Source organism: Panicum hallii, chromosome 3 (assembly GCF_002211085.1).
Source record: "Panicum hallii strain FIL2 chromosome 3, PHallii_v3.1, whole genome shotgun sequence".
NCBI classification, from domain to species: domain Eukaryota; kingdom Viridiplantae; phylum Streptophyta; class Magnoliopsida; order Poales; family Poaceae; genus Panicum; species Panicum hallii.
In genome coordinates this window covers 3,226,472-3,242,147 of record NC_038044.1, presented here as the reverse complement: position 1 = coordinate 3,242,147, position 15,676 = coordinate 3,226,472, and the positions used below count along the sequence as shown (strand labels likewise).

General features: G+C 47.2%; 3 protein-coding genes and 1 long non-coding RNA gene across 4 annotated transcripts; 3 read left to right on the top strand and 1 right to left on the bottom strand.

Moving 5' to 3' along the window:
* Window positions 1-3,813, top strand: LOC112884840 (ubiquitin fusion degradation protein 1 homolog). The gene is made up of 10 exons (XM_025950438.1): window positions 1-271; window positions 1,027-1,064; window positions 1,465-1,542; window positions 1,986-2,010; window positions 2,100-2,132; window positions 2,227-2,348; window positions 2,430-2,560; window positions 2,731-2,954; window positions 3,081-3,310; window positions 3,469-3,813. The coding sequence occupies exons 2-10, from the start codon at window positions 1,062-1,064 to the stop codon at window positions 3,553-3,555; spliced, it is 933 nt and encodes a 310-aa protein (XP_025806223.1). The 5' UTR covers window positions 1-271; window positions 1,027-1,061; the 3' UTR covers window positions 3,556-3,813.
* A 2,393-nt stretch (window positions 3,814-6,206) lies between these two features.
* LOC112886290 lies at window positions 6,207-8,421 on the top strand. The gene is made up of 2 exons (XM_025952147.1): window positions 6,207-6,513; window positions 7,845-8,421. The coding sequence occupies exons 1-2, from the start codon at window positions 6,391-6,393 to the stop codon at window positions 8,109-8,111; spliced, it is 390 nt and encodes a 129-aa protein (XP_025807932.1). The 5' UTR covers window positions 6,207-6,390; the 3' UTR covers window positions 8,112-8,421.
* Window positions 8,422-11,632: 3,211 nt separating this feature from the next.
* LOC112884476 lies at window positions 11,633-13,783 on the bottom strand. The gene has a single exon (XM_025949871.1). The coding sequence runs from the start codon at window positions 13,781-13,783 to the stop codon at window positions 11,633-11,635; it is 2,151 nt and encodes a 716-aa protein (XP_025805656.1).
* Window positions 13,784-14,164: 381 nt separating this feature from the next.
* LOC112887530 lies at window positions 14,165-15,473 on the top strand. The gene is made up of 4 exons (XR_003227575.1): window positions 14,165-14,291; window positions 14,402-14,441; window positions 14,611-14,710; window positions 15,008-15,473. It is a non-coding gene; the product is annotated as an uncharacterized LOC112887530 (long non-coding RNA).
* Window positions 15,474-15,676: the final 203 nt, after the last annotated feature.

The window sequence follows — 15,676 nt, the reverse complement described above, 5'->3', positions numbered from 1 at the left end:
TGCCCCTTCCCTTCCCTTCATCTTCATTTTCTAGATTATTCGTTGCGGCCTCGACCTCGATTCGCCCCCCCCTCTTCCTTCGATCGGAGGCAACAAGGAACCCATCCCTCTCTCCCTTTCCCCACGAACCAAGCACGAGCTCTTCCTCCTCTTCTTCCCAGAGAGACCGAGAGGGAGGGTTCCGCTCTACTCTTCCCCGACTCCACTCCGCGCGCCGCCGCACCTCCAACTTCCGCAAGATCCGCCGGGTGCCCGGGCTGTCGATTTCTCGGTAAGCCTCGAGGCCCTCGACCGCTGACTCAATTTCGCTCCCCGTGTGATCCGGGGCCGCCCAACCGCGCTTGTACCATCCGGTTCCCGCACGAGAGGCCCTTTACCGCGCTTGTATTAGAATCTATAATCGCAGGGAATTGTGCGTGACAAAGTTCGTCGTCTTGTCAACTGTCGTCTTGTTAGTCTGCGCTAGCAATCTAGCCCCTTTGCGCGCATATACTGACAATTCATCCGTAATAGTTGCTGAAAGAGTGCTAGGCTAGCAGGCTTACACACTGTCTGTTGCTAAAGTAACATGTTCAATGTCCGTTCAAGTTGCACGCTTACCAGTTACCATGCCAATGAGTATTTCGAACTTCAAGTTTGCATTGCGCCTTTACCCAGATATACATGGTTATTAATTCTATTGGGCTTAAATAACTGAAGACTGTACCTTGGATGTCTATTTCTCTACCTTCATAACCAGTTTGTCATCATGTTCATGAGCAGCATTTTGCAACCATGTAATCTCCTTTGTGTGAGTGTTAATTCTCTGGTGTGATGTTGCGTATTTGTAGCCTCAGTCAAGATGAAGACTGACCAACACTTAATAACTGATATTGTCTTTCCTTTCTTGATTGTCACATTGGTCACAAGTGTGAGCGCAATTATTTCTGCACCCGTAATTTATGCTCGACACTTCGAGTGCCTACTTTTGTATCTCTGCCTGTGTCTGCATCATTTAATTTATTTCATTTGTTTCTCATATTCTAGGGAGCAGGAGGGGTTAACCTTCGTGGGGGGAAACAATGGTAAGTCCTTTAGCTGGAATCATGCAATTGGCTTTCTCCTCCCACTTGGGAATTTGCTGATAGCACTGGACAGTCAAACAATGTCAAGAGATATTCCCTAAGGTCTACATCACTATCTAATGTGCATCGTGCAGCGGTGAATTCAGATCCCCAAAAATTCTTCCTTGATACTTGCTGCCATTGCTTGACCGATATAATAGCATTTGATTTTGGATCTGAACCAAGCTACAGTTTCTTTTATGTATCATGTATGTTATTGATGTCCAAAACTTGAGGAGTTGCCTGTCTCTTGACTTGTTTCATACGTGCATGTTTTCATAATGAATCGTTAATTATTTTTTTTGTTGTGGAACCACAATGCCGTGTCCTCAATCCTTATAAGTTTCTTCATGATGAATAGTACTTTGAAGGCTATGGCTACCATGGAAACACTTTCGAGCAGACATATCGCTGCTACCCTGCATCTTTCATTGACAAGGTTTGTAAATCTTCTTCAGATGAGGTGCCATATTTTCTATTTGAATATACGTTTCCACTTCATCCGCTACCCAGTTTTATGGGACATATGACTAATGAGATAGTTGACTGTGATCAATAATTTAATGCCCATTTTCATTCAATTGTTGAATGAGGAACTTATCTTTCCTTAATCAACATGAGTTTTGGATTGAATCAAGTAAAATATCTTTCTATCATACTTTAGTAGCGACTTGTTGGCATGCTTATGTTGAGTCTTGCCTTTGTAAACAATGTCACTAAATTATTTTTAAGCTTGTAATGTTATGATTTACTAGAATAGCATCCTGCAGTAAATTCTATCAACATCTATTGCTAGAATAATTACCACCTTTCAATGTAATATTTCTAGTTTGTTTGTTTGGAATTTATTTTAAAATATCTTCTTCACCTTTTTTTTTGCAGCCACAACTTGAGGCTGGTGACAAAAGTATGCTCTCTGTTCAATGAGTTCAGAGTTCTGTATGTATTTTGTTTGCTGTTAGAAGATTACATGATTATTACTTTTCTTCTTTTCAGTTATTATGCCACCATCGGCTCTTGATCGTCTCGGTAAGTGAGGCGCATTTGACTACTTCTCTCCATCTTACAAGTTTTTAGCAATTTTTCCCGCACTCATTTGACAATAAGTTTGGTTTCTCTGCAGCATCTCTGCATATTGAGTATCCTATGCTTTTTGAAGTCCACAATGCGGCAGCAGAACGGACTTCACATTGTGGTGTTCTGGAGTTCATTGCAGAAGAAGGCATGATCTACATGCCATATTGGGTACGTTGAGATCTCTAGGATACTGTTGCACTTCTCTGTATATTATTATGTCAATAAAGCTAACTTGATGTACTCCATCAGATGATGCAAAATCTTCTTCTGCAAGAGGGAGATATGGTGTTCATAAAAAATGCGAACCTCCCCAAGGGCACATATGTCAAGTTGCAGCCTCATACAACAGACTTTTTGGATATCTCAAACCCCAAAGCAATGTTAGTATTTTTCTTATTAACAATTTCTTATCCTAGGGGAACATCTGTTTGCCCCTTCTCTCCCTATGTGACTGCTGTATTGTGACTGGGATTACATGGTATGAGTAGTGAGTAATGCAAGTATGAAATTGCTGAAGAACACTAATGATATGTTTGCTTCATTCTTGCAGCTTGGAGAAAACTTTGAGGAACTTTTCTTGTCTAACCACAGGAGACAGCATTATGGTAGCGTATAATAACAAGAAGTATTACATTGATATAGTGGAGACAAAACCTTCCAATGCTATAAGTATTATCGAGACTGATTGTGAGGTTGACTTTGCTCCACCACTTGACTATAAAGAGCCTGAGCCTGTAAAACCTGCTGTTCCTGCAAACAAAGAGCCTGCTACAGGTAGTGCTCTTTTTCTATACATCACTGGATGTGGTTACCCTTCTTGATGCCTTTTATTTTGTAATTATTGCACAAGAAACACTGGTCCTCCAATTCTTTTGCCTTTTTTTCTTATTTTTTTTGCAGAAGCTCCAGCTGAAGAAGAACCAAAATTCATCCCCTTCACCGGTTCAGGAAGACGTCTGGATGGGAAGCTGTCTAAGGATAAAGATGTGCTGGCCTCATCCCCTGCAAAGCGACAAGCTAATGCAACCAATGGTGCGCAGCCGTCAACAGCCAGCTCGTCACAGGGTGGTTCGTCGCGTAAGACCGCAGGAAAGCTTGTCTTCGGCGCCGGTGGAAGTCGAGCTGATAAGGTTGGTATTTTTCAACTACACACCTTGTAACCACTGTCCAAGATACCCAATGATAACTGCATTTTTTTTTCCTTCTCTTTTGAGAGCAAACCACCTTTCGCTTCCTGAGAAGGAATGTTGTGCTGTATTGTGTTTACATTTTGTCCATCAACTTGTAGGCGCCTGAGAAGGAAGCGAAGGAGGAACCGAAGAATGAGCCGAAATTTGCAGCGTTTACAGGAAAGAAGTACTCGCTGAAGGGCTGAAGCATAAATAGGCAGTAATGTATATTTAGCAGTATATTCCCAGCGACAAGGCATAACCAGGGAGAAGAGCTTGATGAGCTACTACTGACTTCGATTATCCTTATGTGGGATGGGCATCTTTGTTTGGGTTTGTGGCGTGCGTCTTGAAGTCGGATGTCTCTTCTGTGAGAAACTGTGATCCTTCCTTATTTGTCAGGCCGCAGTGGAGCAACTGATGTATAAAGCAGTCCATCCCCGGTTCAGTTCATCTGGTGATAAGCTTATTCAGCTGGCCAGGTCGATACTACTACGTCAATAATTGCACCATCACGGAGCCGATTGAGCGAGCATGATGCGTTAGTTGCTGCACAAACGTAACACAGGAGATCGATCCCCAGGGATCGTGACACGTGCGAATGGATAATTAAGGCCTTGATGGAGCTTCTGTCACTTGGAGGACCGGCCGGGCCAGCTGATAATCTGTTGGGTCTCAATCATTGCACACCGGGCGTTATGAAACAGAAACCTGAACTCAGAACTCTACACGTAGCCCATGCATGGCCCTACTCCTTTTTGGCGGTGGAAGTGCGACCGACCTCACCAAACTAAACTCCCAATCAGTTACGCGCGCCGCCTAACATGGCCTGGAAGATATTATTAGTCAACTCGACATCGCACACACTAGCTACAAAAATCAAAATAATGGAGTAGACCATGAAAAGATCTGATGATGCCAATGACTGTGAGTTCACCCCAATCATCATCACATATAGAGCCTGCAGGCGGCTGGCGGCACAGCATGGTGCGGCAGTAGGAGAGCCAGCGGTGGTGTGGTGTCGCCCAGTGGATTAATTAACACACTAATAACGTCGGTCATTTCTACTCGTGTCATGCTACAGACATCCCAGGATGATTTTATTGTAGAATAAACTCAACCGTTATTTAATTTGCACGTGTCATCAAGGCCTTATTAGTACGTGTCACCGATGATCGTTATTTCTAAATCATCAAGGCCTTTCTTTTTCCTCCACTACGGGGCGAGAAAACCCGAATGCCATTACTTAGAGCAATGAAATTATACAAAAGAGTTGAGGACAAATATTTGGAGCTGATGATTCAACTAAATACTTGTGGATGCGCCACGTGAATTGAAAAAAAAAACTATGGAAATGAAAAGAGTGATTAGTAGCTAATAAAGTTGGTCTCAATCATATATTGATTTCCATAAAAAAGAAACGGAATACATGCGGGCATGGGCATATATACCGATATATGGGCCGCGCGGGGCACGGCTAGGGGTGGTAATATATTATGATCCTAATGCATGCTTTTCATACCATCCAACTTGATCTTTATACATTTTTAATTTAAAATTATTATATAAAATTAGAGTCTAGTCTTTTTATGATCTAACTCTAAAATGTGAATGCTAAAATTTAAGATCCTACGCACGGCTGGTGTACATGTACGTACGTGTCCCGGAGCGTTGAAGGGGAAGCAGGACTGTGGCGAGCGACACACGTGTTGAGTGTTGTAGAGTCGAATCGAGGCGAAAGCGATGAGGACGATGGCCGCCGGGGGCGAGATCCGATGCGGGTCGACGTGGCGGGAGCTGGACGGGCGGGCGCGATCCCCGGCGAGTACGTGGTGCCGCGCGCGGACGTGGAGCGCCTCCCGGTCACAAGCTCCGTGTGCCCCACCACCAAATGAACGCACCACGCATGGCCCACCAAAGATCTTTCTCTCAAGCCCGGTTTTGCGAGCGCACGCGGTCCCTCTGGTTTCACCATATTGCAGATCAGTCCTCCACGATGGCGTGTGGTGCGTTTACGTTACGTTGCGTTCCGGGCCATGCATGCATGCGGTCGTGTCGTGTCGCGCTGGTTTGATTTTGCCGGCCGCTGCAGTACACGTTTTACGTAACGAGCATGGAAGAGTCACATGCAGCACATTCGTTCGTCACAAGTCCGTCTTGACCTCCTCCTCCTCCTCCTCTTCTTACTGTCGATCAGCAAATCAAATGTGAATCGTTCTTGTTCACGACTGCATGCAGCAAGCGTAGTACGTGCGAGCAGTGCATGCAGCTACGTATATGATCTGCATCACATCTGCTCCCAGATGTTTGGCGAACCATCCATGCACGTACACGCACCCGTACGTGTCTATCCACCGGAGCGGGCGGGCGAGCCACGTGCACACGCGATCAGATGCCGGCCGGTGTCTGACGGCGGCCCCGGCCCCCATCACAGGCATGCCGCATGCGGGATCCATGGGAGCATGGCAGGTAACTTCTAACGAACCCCAACGATCGAGCCGCAGCCGCGAACGCAACCGCCTGCCGGCCGGTGGCGCGGCGAGTCCTGGCACGCAATATCCCGGGACCCGGCGCCCCGCCGCGAGTAAACCGGCCTACGCGGCGGGCCACCGTTGGCCGGCGCCGCTGGCCACCACGGGGGCGCCACAACGTGTCCCCTGCCGGGGCTGACTCCGCACCACAGCCACAGGTACCTCGGACGACCGGTCCGGACGCGACGCCGGCCCGGGACGCGCCCGGCGCCGCCGCGTGGCCGCGCCGCGCCGCCGCCACGTGGCCCGCCCGTACGGAAGGGACACGTCGCGGCCGGTGTCTCCCCTGCCCGGGCCTCGTATATAAACCAGGCTGCGGCTTCCCGCGGCTCCATCGGCAGAGCAGAGCACCCGGAGAAGAAGCTAGGAGATCGATTCGAAGCTGCGCGGGGATTTACGTATGTATTACGCGTGGGGTATTTAATTTCGGTATTTATACGAGTGATAATCTACCGGAAAAGGAGGAGCGAGAGGAGAAGCAAGGTGGTGTAAGGAAACCAAGAAGAATCCATGGCGCCGTTGGAGGCGGTGGCAACGACGACGATGAGCAGCAGGGTGGAGGCGGCTGGGCGGATGCCGTCCATGGAGTGGGAGCCCAAGACGCTGACGCTTGACCAGATCAAGTTCGCAAGGGTAAGCGCATACTGTGTCGAGCCGCTGCATATGCATTGTTGTCCGTGCGTGCGTGCGTGCATCATCATAGAATAGAATCCTTCAATTTTTCATTCATCCTTGTCGTGCCAAAAAAGTTTGCGATGGATCTATCGTATTCGTATGTCGTGACTCAAAGATCTATCTTTTACCTCATCCAAAGGGCTCTTCTCATCAGTACTACTGCAACGATCTTGATCATGAATTTGTATTCCCACATAAATCAATGCCGGCCTGATCCAAAAACAATCCGAATTCAAGGCCTCCATCCTTGTTTTTAAAGATATTCTTTCATTCTCTAATAAGCAGACAAGCACGTATTCACATTTTCTGCTTGATTGGCGAGTGGAATACATCGATCTGTCCTCCCATCTTTTTCCTTATGATGAAAATCATATACCTTCACGAACTGAACTTACTGTAAAACAATAGAAAAATTAAACAGTGTATTTCCTTCCGCAAGTACTATGATACAAATTTTAAAATAATTCCCACTAATTGAAGTGTCACTGTTCCGGAAAGCCTATTCACTTGGGCAGCCCCTTTCCACGTGCTTAGGTACCATTGCATATTTGCATCGCTCCATCTCTCCCTCTAATGACTCACCTATCGCCTATTATGTGTACCTTTTTCCATCCACAAATGCACCAGAAGATAATTCCAAAAAGGCTCAATTTTTTCTAGTGCTTTGCACCATCTCATATTCCTTGGCGTAACAAACTCATCTTGTTCCAGCAGTCGCTTGGGGTCAGATGTAATTTATATTTTTATTATTAAAGAAAACAAATTAAAGGAAATGTAGCATATGGCTAATTACGCAGGCGAGCTTGTAGCATGTGCCCACAATGATTGCCGTGTGCTACGTGTCCATGGCGGGTCTCTGTCGCTTGACCTAAACGTGCACCCCATGCGCCCGACGGGTCACACGTCCGCGGACGTGACGGAGACGTGCCGGGCACAATCTAATCGCTGTCACTCGCCTGCTGTTCCAACACGTTGCACACCATGGCATTGGACTGACGACTATTCCTATTGTACGCTTCTTGCTAGACCTCGCGAGAGTACGTAGTACATGCTGCGTACACATCAAGTTGTGTATCTTCCGTGGACCACTACGTACGTCGTACATACGTGTCTTTGCATACGTATATACTGTACACGTAGGCACATACGTGTTAGGTGTTAACAACAGCTCGAGCGCCCACTAGCTACTTAGGTCTGAACTAAAGTGGATTATCAAACGACACAACCAAAAGCTAAAGGAAGATGAACAGCTAGTGGTTTGACGTTGTTTTCTTTGTTTTTTTTTTCAGGAGGCGGCGCTGTACGTGGTGAGCACCAAGACGGAGGAGGAGGCGATCCGGATCTTCACCGAGGGGCTCAAGCCCGTGGAGGTGACCGTCAGGAAGTCCAACTCCTTCGACTCCTCGTCCGACGATGACGTCGACCTCGGCTGCTCCTCCGACTCCACCAAGCAGGCCCGCGGCGGCGGCAGCAAAGGCGGCGCCCGCGGCGGCCACCGCGGGTGCCGACGGCGCTCCATCGACATCGAGAGGGACGTCACCACGGCGCCCTTCTAGCTAGCTCTTAGACGACGACGCTTCGATCGTGCGTACTTAGGAAGGGTCTCTTCTTTTTTCGTTCCTTTCTCCCTGCAGTTCCCTTTTGGCTTCTGGCCTCTTTTTTTTTTCTTTGACAAGGTTGGCTGCTGGCTTGGTTTGGTTGTTTAGAGGAGCCGGCGTTTAGCAACCAGCTAGCTAGTTAGCGCGGCAAATTTTGAAGGCGCAAAGACTTTAGCTGAAAGTCTAGATGTGAAGAGCAGCTAGCGTCCGTGTAAATATCAGAAGCTAGCACTGTAAATTACAGTTTTTTACCTTCTCGCAAAGTTCAGCGCTCCTGTTTTACTACATTTACGTTTTGCTGCATTTGAATTGTTATCTACGGCATTAGATAGGACACCTGTCTGCGCTGACGATGATTGGAATCTCCTATTACTGAGGAACAGAGCGCTTGAGGTGCGTCTGCATTAGGGACGCAACTACTCTGGGTCTCTGGTTTGATCAATACTTATCTAAATTCTAAAGCACGAAATTGAACCTTACAAACTACCATGGTATTTTGCTGTTCGATATTCTTACTATAACCAACTGAAGGGACTATTCATAAACCTTTTTTTCAAACAAAATTGCAGTCGAACTGTACTAGCCAGTATCAACTCTTTTCTAAGTACAGGGACAACCATCAGCCGTTTACTACTATAGCAGTTGCTAGTTGGTATCGATCTGCAATAATTCATTGGGACACAGGAGGCATCAAACTGACTAGTGGGATGATAGACTGAATCCTTGTGTTCTGACTGAATATCAGGCTGCTTTGGGACGCAGGAGGCAAAAACTGAAATATAATGGGATGGTAGGGTGAATCCTTACGTGCTTGAGCAACGTACAGAAAAGATTCAGAAAACATTTGTGCGGCTGAAGTGTGTGCATATCTATATCTATCTAGAGGAAAGATTCAGAAACGAAACACTTAACGCACAAGAGAATGGCCTTGTTGGTTCGGCTGCGGGCCTGCAACAACTTGTAACTGCAGTCCTGGAGTTCAGAAGTGTCAAGTGTGATGTTGGCTTGTTCAGTTCTGCATCCTAGTCTCAGGCTCCCAGCTGAGGCTTGTTCGACGGATTTGGTTTCTTCTTCCCAGCGAGTTGCCGTCCGGTATAATCAACTCGACGCCCTGGATCCATGCACGGCGTCCGCCGCCGCGGCCTTCGTGTCCTTGAGGAGAAACATGCCATGCCCCCAAGCCCTGCACGGCGTCCTCCGCCGCCGTGCTGGAATCCTTGCGGGGAGCATTCGATCGAGGCGAGCGCGGCTCCAGCTCAGATCAGAGGTGGCCTACAACTAGGCAGTTGCGGAGGCAGCAGCGCCAATTGCTGAATCCGCCGCCGCATACGGATGCGTCCTGTTCGCGATTGGTGGCGAAGGATGTACGCTGGGACCGGCGGCGGTCACCGATGGCAGCGCGGCTTCGCTGCCCTCCATGTCGCCGGCCTGAAGATTAATCAGGAGCTTTTTGAAAATATCGGACCGATATTTTACATATAACCCTCTAATTCGGATCACGATTAGGAGTTATATGTAAATATGCGTACAGTATTTTACATTTACCCCCTACTTTCCTGTAAATTTCACAAATGAAGCCCTCATTTGGATCAGATCAGATTGGCAGTTCATTGTCTCGTCCTCTCGACGACCCGCCGGCGCGGCGGCCGCCGCACGGTTCCTCCAGTACCGGCACATGGCCCAGCCTGCCACGACCCGCAAGCCCCAGCTACAGATCTCCGTCCGCTCTTCCACTCCGAAGCAGATTCACATGCTTCTGCCGCAAGGACCGGAAGCTCGCGATTCGCCGGCATTATGTACGCGCCGCCGCCAATCTTCGCCGCCGTTTGCTAGGCATGCTTTCTTTTTTACTAACACTAAAGAAAGAATGGGTGTTACCAAATTTCAGGTTGTTGATATGTTCTGCACAAAGCTTGTGAAGGCGTCAGTCAGTCCTGGGCCCTGGCAGTGGCAAAGGCAATCGATGTTCCAAGATTCTGAACCAGTTCAGGTTTACCCATCCAAACGCCGAACATCTTTTTTACTTCTAGTAGAGGTTAAATTTTTTATATATATAGCTAATAAGAAAGGTAGGGTAATTAGTAAGATCCTGCTTCCTGCAATGCTGATCTGATTAGGAACGAAATGCTATTCATGGTTTTTTTTGAAAAATAATGCATGCATCCGCCTACTGTGGCAGCCCACAAGACCCATCGGGCCACCTGGATCAGCGCTAGGGGCCTTGGGGGAGGGCAAAGAGAGTCCTCATGTGGGACCCACCTACTACTGCCGCTTCGCCTCCACCTCAGCATCTTTCCCGCCGCTCCTCCGCCTACGCCTCGCCGCCCGCCGCCCGCGCCGCAGCAGCCAGCAGATGGTGCCGGCCGTGAGCCTCCCATCTTCCCGCCGACAGTGATGCCCTCTCCCTCACCTCCTGCCTCTGCCAGGTGCTCGTCCTCACTCTTCAGGTTAGGCATCACCCTTTCCTCTTCAATGGCATATCAGCGAGCGCGCGACCGAGCGTCCAATTTTTCCCGTTTCGGATTTTCACGACCGGAAGGGGAATATGCAGTAACACAAATCGTGTAATGTGAGGTGGTATGGACGTGTTGCCGATTGGTATTCCAACTATATAACCAACTAAAGTCTGAAGAGACGAATTTAATTAAATCCATTTACTCGTACCAGTTAGAAGACAAAATCTTACATGCTGCCTGATCCTTTTTTCAGGCGAAACCTGCACAATAGCTCTTGGTAGAATAAAAATGTACAAAAAAGGTGTACCCAGATTGTTGAAAACTGATTCCTATCTCCTCAGCATGATGTGTTTTAGAGGATTATTTTTTCTTTAACAGAATGTTAGAGCATATGACTGTCTTCGGATTCTAAGGGCACAACCTGAGTTAGTCTTATTACAATGGGAGGCATATCAACTTTTGTTGTTCATGCGTTTTTCTTGAAATTTGAATGCTGGTACTGGATAGTTTGATATCCGGATTACAATTGTTCATAGAGTTTTCCGTTTCTTTCGTAATTCATTGATTTGGAATTACCATACCATAGGTACAAGTGCAACAGAGTTCAAAATGGGGAAAAAGAGTTCATAGTTTAAGGGTACCACCTGTGTCTCATTTTATTGCAATCGAAAGCATAACAAGTTTTGCTGTCCATGTATTTTCCCTGAAATTTCATGGTATGGGATAGAGTGATAATTCACTTACAGCTGTTTTTAGAGTTTTCCAAGTATTATGCATAAAAGAAAACAAGGAAAATTCTGAGAGACCTTGTCATCAGAATGATTGGTTGTGATCATGTAGTGTTTGAAGTTACATAACAAACAAACCCATCTGTCAATTCAAAATCATTTTACCTATACCATTATTTTTCCAGCTCCTTGTATGCAAAGTACACAACATAGAAGGAAATACAGGAAGAGTTGATCAGTTAAAAGTCCATGAGAGCTGGTACATAAAGCGATATCAAGTACTCAGCTGCAGACTCTAAGGAAAGAACTCTGTTGGCTGTGTCATAATGCCGTTGTGCGTCAACCAGGCCCATACATGTGTGATGAACTCACCACCTGTGGCAAGTTTCTTAACATGCTCCATCACATTATCCGATGGTGCGATAGACATGAGTTTCTCTGTCCACAGCATGGCAAGCATTTTCCATCGTGCTTTGTTGTCAGGAAACAGTCGAATGATATCAAATCCGAGCTTTCTTCCACTGGCCAAAATAGCTTCATACTTGTCATAATTGTCCTTTCCTCGGAAATTTCTGTATTGGGCATGGTCATCGTCATCATCTTGGCTGCCCTTTGGTTGGAAATTGGAGAGTTTATTTAACAACTCATCCGTAGAACGGCATCCTCCAAGGCACTGCTGCGCTGTGCTCTGCAGGACTTCCATTGATATTTGTGTGCTGCGGTAATTTTTCGTTACCAGTTCCGGTGCATAAAACAGAAGGTAAGCACAGTAGTCCGAGAGTGTGGTGGCCACCTCATGGTGTTTGATGGTGTCTCTCTCTGCTGCCACCATGCTGGCTTCTGATTTATAGCTACATAGTGTAGTAGCAATGTGCCAAATCAGCATGCTACGGATGACACTCTGATTGGAGATCGTTGGACAAAGCTCTTGAAGAATGCCCGTCTGAATTCTATCCACAGATTGCAAAGTGATCTGGCCGTGTAGAAGTGAAGATAAGCATGCACCATGGCTGTGGATTGAGTGCTTCACTGTCATGGGCAGATCCTTGCGAGTCATCATCATATTCCTCACCAGGAAACGTCTGATCAAACTGGGGAGCGGCAGGCGAAATATGAGCTCGTTTTCAGAGCGGATGCAGGTATGCAGAAGTGAGTACTGCCCAACCGAGTTGCTCCAGTACTGTCTTTTCAGTGTAACACGGCACATGAGACCTAGTAGCATCTCCAATATGGGACGCTTTTGCCACGATTTATTTTGGACATACCGGCTCAGCATTGTCACCTTGTGCCAGTCGGAGAACACAAGCATGGAGTACTGAAACGATTCCAGGAGCACAAACAAGATTATTACCATTCTAGTCAACCATATGTCGAAGCCCGTGGTGGAAATGTTCATGTCGCTGTCAGGGGAATGGTAGTTGAACAGGGTGAGGATGAAGAGGGTACAAAGACTTGTCGCCAGAACTGCCAAGAACAGAATGGTTTCAGGGACAAGACTTTCTCTGGGAGATGGGTACCTTGCATAGAAGAAATCGAAGAGAAAGCCAAGCTCGACCTCGACAATGCGGTACATCCTCTCCTGGGAGTCAACATCATTCCCAGTATCATGATCAGGAAAGATGTGTCTCTCATACTCAGCTGATCCATCAAAGTGCGTCTGCCCATGCAGGCGCAAAGAGCACCCACTGAGGCGTCGCCTTAGCTGTTTGAACAAGGCAAATGAGAGACAGAGATCTTTTAGTCTTCGTGCTTGTGGGTTGTCTGAGTTCAGTAACTGTCCCTTGCACTGCCAAACCATTTCGATGGTGACGACACTATTGGGGACATTGAACTTGTACTCCCCGCGCCCATCCTCCAGGTCTGCCTCACCGCTAACCAAGAGATTTTTCTTATCTCGCATATACATGGTGATGAGCCGGTTCTCGATAGAGAGGACTCGATCCCTACCAACTGACAAAAAGCTCTTCACGCGCACTCCAAGCTTGGCGACAATCAACAAGCAGATCAACAAGAGAATAATTTTCAGATGTGACGGCAAAGAACTGGCATAAGAAAAGAGGAGGAAGAACACATAGATGATCTGGGCAGTCTGGTTCAGCATGGTGCGGGCTTGCTGGTCAGAGTCGTCGACGCTGCAAGAAGCAATGCCATCGGCGCAACCAAGGAGGAAACAAGCCCAGACGACAATGAGCTCACTGCTGAAAGCGCCGGACTGCATCAGCCCAATGGTGTAGGACACCGCTGGATAACTCAACATGAGTGCTGACCAGACAACAAGGCGGAAGGCAGCACTGTGGCTGGCGCGCCGGCTGGAGCCTAGCAACACCAGTGTGATGAGGAGGGTGCAGCTAAGGGTGACCAGCACCTCCACACGGACCAGGCGCCCCACTGGGCTGGCCATCCATGCTCTCATGGCTTGAGTGGTGGAGGACCAGTGCTGCTGCATCTTTGGACAGTCTTGGCTTCTGTGGTTGTCAAGCTTCTCCCGGTGGATTTGTTAGAGCGCTAAACTCCGGGAGTCGCTGAAACTTCTGTCCTGACCCAGATTCGGAGCAAGGCACCTTAGAACAAAGCCTGTGGGGAGTCTCCTCCATGGTCCGTTTTTTTTTGTGGGGGGGGGGGTATTCTATGGTTGGATACTCTGATGGTCATTGATCAGCAACACTGCTTTAAGAAGGCTGGTAATCCTATCTTCTCTTTTGTTAAGTCCGTTTCTCTCGCTATTTTCAATAAGATGTTTGGTCAGAGGAGTCGGTGTGAATTATCATTTCACCAGCTAGAGTGTGCGAGCTTCTGCTGACTTGTTTTTTCTTTACATGTCTTAGAATGCGACATTCAATAGTTGAGACTTGGGGACCATCCTACTTAACTTTTTCTATAGCAGAGGCAGCATGGAACAAATGTTGGGTTTAGCTCACTTGCTGTTCCTTCAACCAATCAACCACCACATGCTAGTAGGTTTCCGAGAAACCCCTATGCAATCCCAATCTTGTACTTCTTTCAGGTCGGTAATTTTGTTTTGCTCATTTTGAATAATACCTATGTTTGTGTTCGTGATCTACAGCAAGATTGCATATCAGCTCATGAATCATCAAAATGTGGAGGTACGTGTGGCGCATGGAGTAGGTAACCCTTTTCAAGTCTCACGGATATGGATATATATATTGCTGATCGATCCACGGAAAGATTTTATTCTGATCGATCCCTAGTATATATATACACAACTTTTTTGAAGTCAAAAGGAATGCATCTTCTGTTCTTCTTCAAGGACAGGAGTGAAGAAACATATATGGCGAATCCGCTGACGTGCTGAACAGAGGTCAAAACCGTTTTGGGAGGAACAACTATCAGGATTTCCATGGAGCAGTTGCTGGTAAGTCATTTTGACAACTGTAGTCATTGTCTCTTGTGACTTTGATACACTTAGCTCTGCCGGCAGAGAGCCAGTCCCTAACTAGTTATTTGGCCTGTGTTTGCCAGCCGACCATTTTTATTTTAGACACTTGGCACAGCTGTCAGCTGACATGAAGTAATATACATTGCGATGACTCCACTCTAAAAAATATAATAAATAAATAAATAAATCAAACATAGACCAAACGGGATACTTCGGCCTCCATCTCTCTCATGATTTTTTGTACGGTTTGTTGCTTTGGTTTACTGCGCTAAGCACAAAGGGCTGGTTGCCACCACGATATGCCACTCCCGGCTCGGCCTGGGATGACGCCGTCATGGAGGATCACAAGGTGGCCACGACACTCTCAGCCTCTCCGGGCTGCTGCCGGACCACAGCTACTACGCTCATCTGATCTTCGAGTTCGAGGCCGTGCAGCTTTGACCTTGGAGCCTGACGACCTGTACCGAAACAAGCTGACGCGATCGTGAGGACGCCTGACTACGCCGCCATGTTGGCCGAAGGCAAGAGGCTCGGGGACAAGGTGGAGCAGAAGAAGCAGATGGATGATGAATCGGTACCAGCGGAGAGGCCCTTGAGATTGCAGTTGCAGGGGACGCTCTGCTTCTTCCTAAGAGCTTGGTGCACTTCCACGGTGCAAAGACCGTTGCATTTGATTGTTGGAGGGTCTTGTCTGGTCTTTTTCATGTGCGTTGCTAGTTGTGATTTGTTGTACAATCATTATCATGGTAAATGAAGCTTGTTCGTTATGTATTCGACTAAGATGGTGCATAAATCATTCGACTAAGCCGATCGGTGAGATGTCAACTGAAGCTTTATTTGTGTTCGAAATTGTTGCAGTTCGATCCTATGATGGAGCCGATTAAGCTCAATTGCCTCGGCCTCTTTGTGCTGCGCTTGTGAGTTGAGACTTCCTTCCATCTA